Genomic DNA, 12,941 nt, shown 5'->3' on the forward strand with positions numbered 1-12,941 from the left:
GAATCAAAAAGCAGACTTTGCAACAATCCCACACTAAGGATTTACTGTGAGAGTTTTTCTAGGAGTAGTGGGGGACAGGAGGAATCCTTTTCAAAATTCAGCTTAGACTCCTGGATTTTAATTTGTATTTCTTATACCACTGTATATGAGTAATACAATATTTTTTACACAGGTTCCCCCTGTGAAGTTCCATTTACACCTGTACATGGGGATTTTCTATGTACTCAAGATAGTGCTGGAGTTAACTGCACATTAAGTTGCTTAGAGGGCTATGATTTCACAGAAGGGTCTACTGACAAGTATTATTGTGCTTATGAAGATGGTATCTGGAAGCCACCATATTCCACTGAATGGCCAGACTGTGCTAGTAAGTTCTAATTCTTTTCTGGACTCCTTTCATATGTGTGAATATGTATTTGTCTGCCTATGTGTATAAATTTCTAAACATTAAAGGGAAAAATTGCTTTAATATAGGGATGAGGTTTGGTGAGTGGAAAACGGTGCCGTGAATTTGAAGTGTTTGCAGATAAGAGAAATGCTTGTCCCTTGACTTAAGGTATCAGCCCCCCAGAGTCTTGCTACTTACCGGATTGCTATCGGATAAGATTCAGTTTATGGCAACACCATCTTGGCGCTCTCATTTTCATTTACCAGAATTATCCGAAGAGACTTGTCAGCATGTCATTCTGGACTTGTAAACTTCAACTTATAAAGTATAGTCTTACAGTCTTTAGAACTTATGTTTAAAGTAAGAGCCGATATACGTGATGCAGTGAGAGATCAGTCACATTCTCTTTAGAAGTGATTTAGATTTAGAGCTATGCTGTAATCTTATATATTATTATAAAAATAACCCAGTATCTTTGTCTAGTGTAAATAATATTTTCTGGAGTGAATCTTTGATCTAGTACTGTAGATGAAGTTTAAATGCCAATGTCTTAGAAAAAGAGTAAAGCCCACTTACTTGAGCTATTTTTTTCCCCAAATTTGGGAAGCAAATAAAAGTGATATCACTCACCTCTATCAAAGATTTAGACAGTAGGATTTGTTTTTTGGTTTTTTTTGGGTTTTTTTTTGCGGTACGCGGGCCTCTCATTGTTGTGGCCTCTCCCGTTGCGGAGCACAGGCTCCGGACGCGCAGGCTCAGCGGCCATGGCTCACGGGCCCAGCCGCTCCGCGGCATGTGGGATCTTCCCGGACCAGGGCACGAACCCGTGTCCCCTGCACTGGCAGGCGGACTCTCAACCACTGCGCCACCAAGGAGACCCTAGACAATAGGATTTTAATGCTGATGCTATTAGGAGACATCGTCTCTGAATATTCCGAGACATCTTGCTGAGTCTAAATTCTAAGCTTCTGATGCAAGGAAAAATTTATCTTTGTGAAATTACACTTTCAAGAAATAGAATTTCACATAATATTCAGAGATTTTTCAATGTCTATTGGTTGCAAATATAATATAAACATATAAATTATAAGTTTACATAAATATAAATTATAATATCTTTGATGCAGCTAGTATTTTTCAAAGATTCCCAGGAATATAATGAGGAGAATTTTTATATCTCTTTTTCTCTTAAATACTCATTTTTTAATATGATTGGAAGGCAAAGAATAATATATCAAAGCAAACTTATCACCGGGTAACTGGGTACAGAGCTGCTTGGCTCATGGTTTATTATGATCAATTAATGCCTGGAAACGTTCCTTAACTGTCATCTTTTGTTTTTATAACAATCCCCAAAATCACGTCAGGATTAAAATACCAAGTTACAGTTATTCCACAGAAAATTAAATCGTTGTTTTGAAAACACTAACCAACTGGAGCTGTTTTTTCCAACATTTTCCAGTAAAACGTTTTGCAAATCATGGGTTCAAGTCCTTTGAGATGCTGTACAAAGCAACTCGTTGTGATGACACGGATCTGTTGAAGAAGTTTTCTGAAGCATTTGAGACCACCTTGGGGAAAATGGTATGTCAGTAGCATTCCTGTGTTGTTTGCCATATTTGAAAGGACGCTCGCTGTTGAGTTTTTTGTAACCTCTCTGGGTCACCTGCAACAAAAATTCTTTGTCCCGATGATTCCCTTCTTCTTTGTGACCCAAACTTGCTCCTCGTATTTAGAATTATTCATAGGATTTTGGACTTCTGGAGTGAATTATATGTAAATCTGTGTTAAAGCACTTTGAATTTTTTAAAACACTCCAAGTCAGAAAGGGAAGCTTAGGGTCCATGTGGTTTGAGAATGTCTGCTTTGTTATTTAAAGTATGACAAAAATGCCATTGTAGACTGTATTTCTTTTATGATGAGGAGATCATTGAACATTTAAAGGATTTTCTTTTTCATGTGTTTTCGTTTAGGACTCTTTCAGTGATTCCAAGAAAGCAAAACGATGTATTTAACTGTATTGAATGTCTTGAAGGCAGGAAATGATGACATATATATATATATATATTTGTATCCGTAACAGAGTTGAGTGGCTTAGATTTTGGATAGATTCTGAAAGTAGATGTAGTAGTAGTAGTAGATTTGATACAGAGTGTGAGAGAAAGCAAGGCATCAAGGAGGCCGAGTGTACAGGAGCACAGATACAGGAGTGAGTCCACATGGTGATATAAGTGTGTGAAGGAAGGATCTTTTGTGACTATTTGATCTGTGAAAAAAGATGCAGAATGATCAGCCTGGAGTGTGGATGGGGAGGAGTTGCTGGAGGTTTGAGAACACAGAACATGGTATAAAATAACTTTCTAGGAGAGCATAAATGAATATTCTAGGGAAATGTAGTAGGCTTGGCAGTAAGCAGCATTGTGTTTTCTCCTAAGCTATGGTTGAGCATGTGGGCGCGAATGTGGAGAAAGCAGAGCAATGAATTTAACCAGGGTTAAAGGTCCTCCAGGCAAACATATTGAGGAGGGTGCATGCATGGGAGTAATTCATGGTGGTAGACCATGGGATCCAAGATGGGCAAATAAGGAAGTGAAGACATCAGGAGCTGAGAGACAGTGAGGAGGTGGGTAGCATCAGTGGATTATAGATTCTGATGAAGTCAAAGAATTGTTGGATTCTTGGGAGTAGGAGAAGGTGCAGTTACTGGTAACAACGAGGTCTGAGGGTATGATCATGAGACGTACCCTCAAGTGTATGTCAAGTGACAAAGTAGAGCTGGGGGCTTCCCTGGTGGTGCAGTGGTTGAGAATCTGCCTGCTAATGCAGGGGACACAGGTTCGAGCCCTGGTCTGGGAGGATCCCACATGCCGTGGAGCAACTAGGCCCGTGAGCCACAACTACTGAGCCTGCGCTCCGCAACAAGAGAGGCCGCAATAGTGAGAGGCCCGCACACCGCAATGAAGAGTGGCCCCCGCTTGCCACAACTAGAGATAGCCCTCGCACAGAAACGAAGACCCAACACAGCAAAAATAAATTAATTAATTAATAAACTCCTACCCCCAACATCTTCTTTAAAAAAAAAAAAAGTAGAGCTGGAAGACAGAAGAGGAAGAGGAAGTGAGACTCCAAGGTGATAGAAGGATCAGCTGGGTGGATGCAGAAATCACCGAGGGCTGTAACAAGGACGGTTACCAAGCGCTCTCGGAATGAGAGGGTGACTCAGAGCGGGGGAGGGCTGTAGGTGATGGCCACAAGGAGGGTCAGTGTGTGCTATAGTTGACTGCAGGAGCTTCAAAACTGTGAGGCTTCAAGGAGGTTCATGGGAGCATGATCTGGAAACAGCAATAAAGGGTGAGGAGGACACTTCCTCCATGCCCACCACCTAAGAAAACTAGGAAGTCGGGTTTCATTGAGAGCAAAAATGAAGAGAACATAAAGAGAGGAGGTTAAAAATAATAGTAATAATAGGAGATTGGCTGATTACTGACTGTGTGTTTCAGAGGGCATCGAGGAAGATTTTGAGGACTTGGAGAAGGGTGGGAGATAGGGTCAGAGAAAAGGGAGCTAAAGAGCCATTAATAAAATGTTGTAAATCAACTGCACTTCAATTTTTAAAAAGCCAAATGGGGTGAAAGTTAAGAGACAAGAGATATCCCAAGAGTCCTGGTTTTCTTGTGGTAAGTGATATAAACCGAAAGAAAAGGCATGAGGCTAATCCTGGTGGTCCACAGGCACTTAGAGGAGGTAGGGGAGGGCATGGAGGAGGGTCAGGAGCCTTTTTAAGGGCAGACAGAGCTCTAGGGCCCTCCCTTCCCTCCTGCTGATGGAGAGGTGAAGGCCAGAGGAGCAAAGGGCTTATCCAAGGCACACCCAGATGTGAAGTACCTTTTGTCCTCTTCATTTTTTATTTGCAGGTCCCATCATTTTGTAGTGACGCTGATGACATTGACTGCAGACTGGAGGACCTGACCAAAAAATACTGCCTCGAATATAATTATGAGTATGAAAATGGCTTTGCAATTGGTAATGAAATTATTTAGTGTGGGTAGTTGGCAAAACTGATCTGCAGACTAAGAAAATCATTCCAGAAGAGTGGGGCAAACTGGAAAAATGATCTTTCATTCATTTATTCATCAAGTATTTTAAGATGACTGGATGACTTGATACTGTGCTTAATGATCTTTATAAATATATTACATTTGGGGTATCAAATAAATTCTTTCAAAATATTAGCCAAAATGCCTCACGATAATAAAAACTAAGAAAACTAAGTCACATTATGATTGTAAAATTCAGATATTCATGTGAGATCTTAGAAGAGAATAGTAATAACTATAAAGTACTAACAACAATTTTTATATGGCATTTAACTTAAATTGCAAGTAAGCCATTTACTCAAGTCTAATACACCTTCAAGTGGAATTCTGATGTTTTCTTCATGTAGAGTCTGAACACTTTTTTCTTGTTTTTTTTTTTTTTTTTGAGATATAATTGACATATAACTTTTATTAAAGCTACTCCAAAGTGTGCTATGTGAGTTTTTTGGCTGGTCCAACTGACCATTTAGCTTACTGTCTTCAGATTTCTAGATTTCAATTGTGTCTCTCAATTAGCAAAATTGTCCTTTCCAGTAATTATTTTTATTTCATTCTTATAAAACTGTCCAGAACTTGCAGAGTAATGCTTTAAAATATAATAGTGATAACAAAATAGTGTCGTGTTTAAAGCACATGAACTCTACAAGCAACTAGTAAGGTCTGAATCCTGGCTTCCCCACCAACTAGGTGTGTGGTCTTGAGCCCAAGTTCTCAAACCACTCTGTGCTTCCATTTTCTCACGTATAAATTGGGTATATTAAGAGTACTGAACTCACAGAGCCATTGTAAGGATTAAAGGAGGAAGTACAAGTATAAATAAAGTGCTTAGAAGGTTATTTGAGACAGTATTAATTCACATGACAGCAGACATCCTTTTTGTTTCTGACACTAGTCGTGTTTTTAGTGATTCAGCACTGAGTGATGTTGAATGTTGCTTTAGATTTTTAAATTTAAAAATATTATTTGTGCATATGTGTTTACTGCAAAAATGCTAAAGAACGATATTGAGATAACCTGCAATCCCAGAAATAATTCTGTTAATATATTAATGAATATGTAACTGTACATGCATATGTATGCTGACCCATACTGTTTTGTAAACGTGAGTTTTTAGGTAAGATTTTATTCAGGACATTTTTATGTCATAAATATTATACTTCAATACAATTTTAATATCTACATATTATTTTATGAGTCAGTTTGCCATAATTTATATAAACAATTTCCTATTGGTAGGCTTAAGTTGTTTTCCAGTTTTAACTATTATGTACCACTTCTCAGTGAACATATTTGACGTTAAAAGTTTTAGATAGAAAAACACAAGGTGGCATTGGCAGGGGAGCTGGCAGTGGCACATCTAGAATAACAATGCCTCTTCTGTCACACATGACCCAGGTTTCCCTCAACCCCCAGATTGTTGAGGTAGGTTGCAGGGGTGCAGGGATACACACAGAGGGAGTCAGTTGTCGTCATGAGGCTTTGAGATGGGTGATGTTTGTCATTCTAGAAGGATCCAGATGGCATGTGGTACAAGTGATCCTAAGAGACAACCCTTCGTTCTTGAGTGTCCTCACAACAGAGTCACGAGATCAGCGTAATGGTTATAACACCTTGGCAAGTCATAATGTATGGAAAATAAAGGGCCAATAAATATATTAAAATTGTTTGATCTTATAATAATCATGTAATTCAAATGAAAACTAAAATGAGATGCCATTTTTGACCTGTCAGATTAACAAATTTGGATAAGAATCATAACACCCAGAGTTGGCAAGGGTGTCAGGGGAAAAAAATCGTATTCATATATTGTGTGTAGAGGAGACATTGAAGGGCATTTGACGATATGTATCTAAAGGATTAAAAATGCTCAGACCCAGAAATTCCACTTCTAAGGATATTTCTCAAGATAAAAGTCATGCTAATGTACAAACATGTACCACTTTTTATAAATTCTAAGATGTACACTTTTCATTTGGGCATCTCTGAAGTTGGGATGTGTCTTCTCATTGATGGTGTCTTATACTTTATGAAATAGTGTATGTACAAGGATGTTCTAAAATTTTGAAATAACCTAAAAGTTTGAAGATAGAAACCTGCTTAGTTTGTAGTATAGCTGTAGAAGAGAATATTATGAAACCATTTGACACAGAAATATTATACTTTTGAAAAAATTTGAAAAGCTATTACCAAATAATATACATATAGTATGATCTCATTTTGTTAAAAGTGCAGTATGTTTATTTTTATTCTAGCTATATATATATATGTATCTATGCATAAATGTGTATGTGTGTATTTATATATTCATAGAAAAAATTCTTGCCTAAAATGTTATGGTCGTTATTTCCATGTGATGGAATTATAAGTAATCTTTTATATTTTTCTCTTTGCTAATCTGTTTTTTTTTTCTATCAACATAATGGCTACATGACACTTGTGGGACAAATGTTTAAGTGAAAAACAAAAATATTGATCCCAGTTCTTTTTAATGGCCCAAAACATGAATTAAGCTAAAAAAAAAAAAAAAAAAAAAAACCTCAAAAACCAACTTACTTAAGTGGACAAGTCTGTATAAATAGAATTTGATGTTTAACGCACCTAACTAAGCAACAACAGCAGTATGGCTAGACCAATATTAATATCATTTACTATCACTGAGGTTTTAGAATGAGTCAAATATGAGCCAGTTTGCATAAATTCGCTCAATTATTCCACAGACAAACCTATGAGGTAAGCACAGTTATCTCAGTTTAGACACAAAGAAACTGAGATTCAGAGAGATGAAAGGAGCCTGACTAAGATTGTGCAGCCCTACACCATATATGAGAAGCCACAGTCTGAATCCTTGATCACAGTGATATGGAGGGCATCCAAAGAAGCACGTGCAGCCGTGCTGCCTCCAGCATAGTTTCCTAACTACGTAATCACGTAACTTACATGCTGCCCTCAGAAACTACCCCCACCTTTGAAATATAATGCAGATATGCAGATACTTGAACAATCTTCACAAAAGGAAATCTGTTTACATGCGTTAAGTTTATAACGCTGATATAAAAAAGCGAGAATGGAGCAAACCCTGAAGGGAAATAGGAATTGATTAAAATCTGTACCTCCTCCCATTTCCTCTAAAGTTAAGGTAATTTATTATTAGGTCAAGGATAGAATGTTTTAAATGCCTGTATAGCTCTACAGAGACTTTGCTTTATACTTTTAATGGAATTCATTGGTAATCTAAACTTCATATGAAGCGCCTAAAGCTACAGTATGATATTACAGACGAAACCTTGTATATTATATTATTATGGGCAGTTTAAGCAGTGATCAAGGACAGTTTGATTTGTGGACTCACATTAGAACCTAAACACTGATAAAGGTGCAACTGTAACATCTTTTGTCTCTCTGCCCCAATTGTCCAGGACCTGTCGGCTGGGGTGCAGCTAACAGGCTGGATTACTCTTATGATGACTTCCTGGACACTGAGCGAGAAACACCCACGGGCGCTGGCAAAGCCAGATCTTCACGGATTAAAAGAAGTGCCCCGTTATCTGACCACAAAATTAAGTTAATTTTTAACATCACAGGTAAGGATAGACTATCTATTTGAAAAGGTTAATACAGAGAGAAATTCTTGATTGGAGACCTGTTTTTCAAATTTTCTGTTTGTTACCATTATTAGGAAATGACCCTGGAACTGAAAATTAGGGCAAGCACGATCAACCAAGTTTTGTCATTTTTTTCTTACTATCACAGATGTATTTTATAGTTGCCGTAGCAACAAGCCCCCTGCTTTGTGCTCATCTTGACGTGATGAACTACGGCGTGTTTTTAAAAAGCGGGAGTTTGCAGGAATTTAATATGTAATCATGAAGAACTCCACAAAAGGGTGATGTAGATCCAGCATAGGAGAGAAAGGTTAAAACAAATCGTGTTGTTTTTAATATTCTCCAGGTACTCGCTGCTCAGTAAGCGGTGTTTAAGTTTCAGTTTATTTTTCCTGGAAGATTTTTAATATGCTATTTCTCTTTGGTAAAAACTCAGTACAGATGCCTTCCTGCAACACCACGTGTGTGTGTTATGTTTTCTCTTGTTTCGTTTTTATCTCAGCTAGTGTGCCCTTACCTGATGAAAGAAATGATACCCTTGAATTGGAAAATCAGCAACGACTCATTAAGACATTGGAAACTATCACAAATCGACTGAAAAGGACCCTTACTAAGGAGCCCATGTATTCCTTTCATCTTGCATCTGAAATGCTTGTAGCTGACAGCAATTCCTTAGAAACCGAAAAGGCTTTCCTCTTCTGCAGACCAGGCTCCATGCTGAGAGGGCGTATGTGTGGTAAGACTTCTCCCTGTAATCAAAAATATTTGGTGCCTATTGGGTCAAATGACATGGATAGAGTCGTTTTACAACTCTAAAGGGATATTGTGATGAAAGCTACATTTTCTTATTGTTATATGCTTAGTGTCTCAAAAATCTAGATAACTGCTATTGGTCACAACAAGAAAATTATTTTAGGTGAGCGACTCAAATCTTCGTTTTATTTATAGATCTTTAGACCTCACAGCTTTCAGCAGCAACTCCAATAACAGAAACTCATACTTTCTGACCACTCATGTGTGCTGGCTGAGCCCGTCTCATGTGTTTAATCCTGTTTAGCTACTGTATGCGGTACCATTCTTATTAAGTACATTTTATACATGAGAAAACTGAAGCCAGGGAGGCTAAGAACTTACCCAGTAAGTCTTACCATTTAAGACAGTAAGTGGTGTAGCCGAGATTCCCACCCAGGCAGCCAACATGAAATTCACATAGCATAAAGTGAACCATTTTAAAGTATACAATTCAGGGACTTCCCTGGTGGTGCAATGGTTAAGAATCCGCCTGCCAATGCAGGGGACACGGGTTCGATCCCTGGTCTGGGAAGATCCCACATGCCGCGGATCAACTAAGCCCATGTGCCACAACTACTGAGCCTGTGCTCTAGACCCCGCAAGCCACCACTACTGAACCCACGTGCCACAACTACTGAAGCCTGCGCGCCTAAAGCCTGTGCTCCGCAACAAGAGAAGCCACCGCCTTGAGAAGCCCGCGCACCGCAAAGAAGAGTAGCCCCCGCTCGCCGCAACTAGAGGAAGCCCGTGCACAGCAACGAAGACCCAGCACAGCCAAAAATAAATAAATTTATTTTAAAAAGTATACAATTCAGTGGTATTCAGTACAATCGCAATGTCATTCAACCGTCACCTCTATCACAATTCCAGAACATTTTCATCACCCCCAAAGGAGACCCCAGACCCATTGAACTTCCCTTCCCCATTCTCCCTCCCCCGAGTCCCTTAGCTTTTACCCCTAATTTAGACTGTCACAATCTGGATCAGTTCCAGTCTCTTTTCCTAACAAGTCATCATTTGTAGATGGCGGGATCTCCTCTGACTAAACTCTGTACACTCGGTGGAACCAACTGACGTGAGTCTTCTGTTAACCCCCCTGTAGGTTGGCGCTCTTGTGTCCTGGTCGGAAAACCTTCCTCAACCGTTCTTATTGCTATTCCCAGAGCTCAGTTGAGTGTTTCACAGTGTGATAAACACAGTCCATCCAAAGCACATTAACGTCGTCTTTCCGAGCCTCCTCTTGTTTCTTTCTCAACCTGTGAGTGAAAATCAGGAATTGCCTTGGCCAGCAGTTTGCATTTCTCCGTGTGGTCTTCAGGCTACCTGTGTCAGCATACCCTGAAGTGCTTTCAAACTGCAGCGTGATTAAGGCCCCATCCCAAAACGGATGCATCTGACCCCTTGGGGTTAGGGCATTGGAATCTGAAATGTAATAAGTTGCCAGGTAATTCTTACATACCTTAACACCTCAGAATCACCCAAGTGATTCTTTCAAGTGTCCTCTCTATAAAAATACTAACTTCGATAGCAGCCTTTCAGTGAATTTAACATCCCACTTTGGTCTCAGAAACTCTGCACTCCAGGCGTCCAAATAGTAGAGCAAATCTTCAAGGAAGGAAGGTTCTAAAATTGGCCTGTTTCCTCGGAGGCTTTGGGTCTGAGGATGCCTCAGACTTGCCTTCAGTGGGCAGTAATTCCTGCAATCAGAGACAAGGGTCGACTTAACTCACTTTTTTAAGGCTCGCCACCTTTGCCTGTTTTTATTTCTAGAAATAATGCTATAATGGACACTCAATTTCATAAGGGAAACCATTCAGAAGAACAGCTATGAAATCATTTTTCATATCTCGAAGCCCCAAATTAACCTAAACATTCATTGTTTTATCCTCTTCTTCCATGAACTGTGTGTTTCCAGAATAATCTGGTTTATTAGAACTTTAACCCACACTTCAAAGCCGCCATCATATAAACACTAAGCTTGGTCAACAAGAATTTGCATTTTCTCAAAAAAAAAAAAAAAAGAATCTACCGTTGGTTTAGAGGAATACATTTCTGGAAGGTTTATCATGTGAGTAAGCCTCTGGCAGTAAAATTTAACCCATAAACAATAGTATCTGGAAGCAGGCTTTTTTACTCTCATGCCTTAGGGAAAAAGCACATTCCATACTATATTCAGTGTTTCCTGCTTGTTTTCTCTTCAGTCAATTGCCCTTTGGGAACCTACTATTCTCTGGAGAATTCTGTCTGTGAAAGCTGCTTGATGGGCTCCTATCAAGATGAAGAAGGGCAGCTTGAGTGCAAACCCTGTCCAACTGGAACTTACACTGAATATCTCCATTCAAGAAGTAGCTCGGAATGTAAAGGTAGGGGCTTAGTGCTCATTTTGACCAGAAGCCTAAATTTTGTTTCCAGTTATAAAATCTCAATGGCAAATAGGATGAAATATGAGCATTACCAAAAGCAATTTCATTAATTGATTTTTTTCTTTCTTTTAATTGCAAACTGTTAACCTGAATGTTTCCCTCACTTTAGAGAAGTCCATTTATCTTTCCTTTTGCAACAGTCCGTTGCTCTAAGTCAAACTCCACTGTCAAGAACTCTAATCCACATTCATCAATGAACCTGGGTGTTTTAGTGAATCTCACTTTAATTGGTGGAAAGGACTTTCTTGGCTCTTAGCAAGCATTAGGCTGCTTTTTGTTAGAATAATATTTGATGTGATGAGATTCACTCTCCATTTACTTGGAAATGAATAACTACAGGCCCATATGCGCCTATTCTTGCTACTGAAATATCCAGTCCTTTCAAAATATTGTTACTGTTATTCTCAATGAACATTCCTGATGGAAACATTTTCTTTCACATTTAAAGTTACAGTAAGACACACCTAAAAGAAGGAATTGCAGAATTGTGCCTCCTTGCCTATTGTTGCCAATGCAGGTGTGGGTATCTCATGACACGTAAACTTGAGAGCATTGCTAGGTGATTGCAAATGCACTAAAAATGTTAGCAGCGCTGAAAATGAGAGTCATCCGGAGGAGAAGGGCAGGAGGAAAGGACAGTGCACCGGGAGCTGGGGAATCTGGCCCTAAGCCTGCTCTACTACAAAACCATTGCTATGAGTTTGGGAAAGTTGCTTAGTTAACCTCTCTGGGCCTGATGCTAAGACTACTTTTACTTCCTCTCTGCCGACCCTCAAATGAAATGGTGTCTGCAGGCAGGAGGAGGTAAGAGGGCCAGTTCTTATTTAGAGTGAAGAAAGGTGCCGGTATAGTCATGAGACTCTAGCTCATGGGGGTTTTGTTTCAGTCACTCAAGAGAACAGTGTACAAGCTGAGAACTTGTACAAAAACAAGCTTCCCTGTGACAGCTTGATCTTATGAGTGTGCCTTTCTGCGGTGCAGATTTCTAACTTCACCCAAAAACTCTTTGTCGACATTTTCTATGTGTCAAACACCATGCTAGGTCATAATACAAGTAACTGGAAATGAGCCTAAGACTTAGTATACGGAAGTACGGGGAGTCTAAAATATGACATGTATGCTTGGAGTTCTTCGTGACCCTCATTCTATCCTAAGTAAATTAAAATGTGGAAAATCCTATTGTACACAGTGCTAATTTTGTATAGCTGATGTCATCGTTATTAACCATGTTACATTTTTCGTTTTAGCTCAGTGTAAGCAAGGCACCTACTCATCAAATGGGCTTGAGACCTGCGAATCTTGTCCACTGGGCAGCTATCAGCCAGCGTTTGGTTCCCGGGGTTGCCTCGTATGTCCAGAAAATACTTCAACAGTGAAGAGAGGAGCCGTGGACATTTCTGCTTGTGGAGGTTAAGTCTTAGACATCGCTTTTTTTTCCCAAGCCTCCTAGGTTCTACGCATGGAGGAGTGGAATCTTTTTAGCAAAACCATATGTCTACTGCATGCAAAGAATGTAAATAACTGTCTCTTCATAGAGAGTTTCCTTCTATTCGGCCAGTCAATACTTAAGTGTAAACACCCATAATATAAACACCGTGCTGGTACCGTTAGGAACACACAAGAAGCACAAGACTTGGTC

The 12,941-nt window shown here is 39.3% G+C and overlaps 1 protein-coding gene across 1 annotated transcript in view; it reads left to right on the forward strand.

Moving 5' to 3' along the window:
* Positions 1-12,941, forward strand: part of SVEP1 (sushi, von Willebrand factor type A, EGF and pentraxin domain containing 1) — a gene marked incomplete at its 3' end in the record, with an annotated part of 178,436 nt that overhangs the window by 91,080 nt on the left and 74,415 nt on the right. The window contains exons 12-18 of the mRNA XM_082842808.1: positions 173-367; positions 1,851-1,972; positions 4,303-4,411; positions 7,902-8,066; positions 8,590-8,823; positions 11,081-11,242; positions 12,550-12,711. Of these exons, the coding sequence (XP_082698934.1) occupies positions 173-367; positions 1,851-1,972; positions 4,303-4,411; positions 7,902-8,066; positions 8,590-8,823; positions 11,081-11,242; positions 12,550-12,711 (1,149 nt within the window). The remainder of the gene's footprint in view (positions 1-172; positions 368-1,850; positions 1,973-4,302; positions 4,412-7,901; positions 8,067-8,589; positions 8,824-11,080; positions 11,243-12,549; positions 12,712-12,941) is intronic.

This window comes from Leucopleurus acutus (genome assembly GCF_964270905.1).
Source record: "Leucopleurus acutus genome assembly, chromosome: 7".
Classification (NCBI taxonomy): domain Eukaryota; kingdom Metazoa; phylum Chordata; class Mammalia; order Artiodactyla; family Delphinidae; genus Leucopleurus; species Leucopleurus acutus.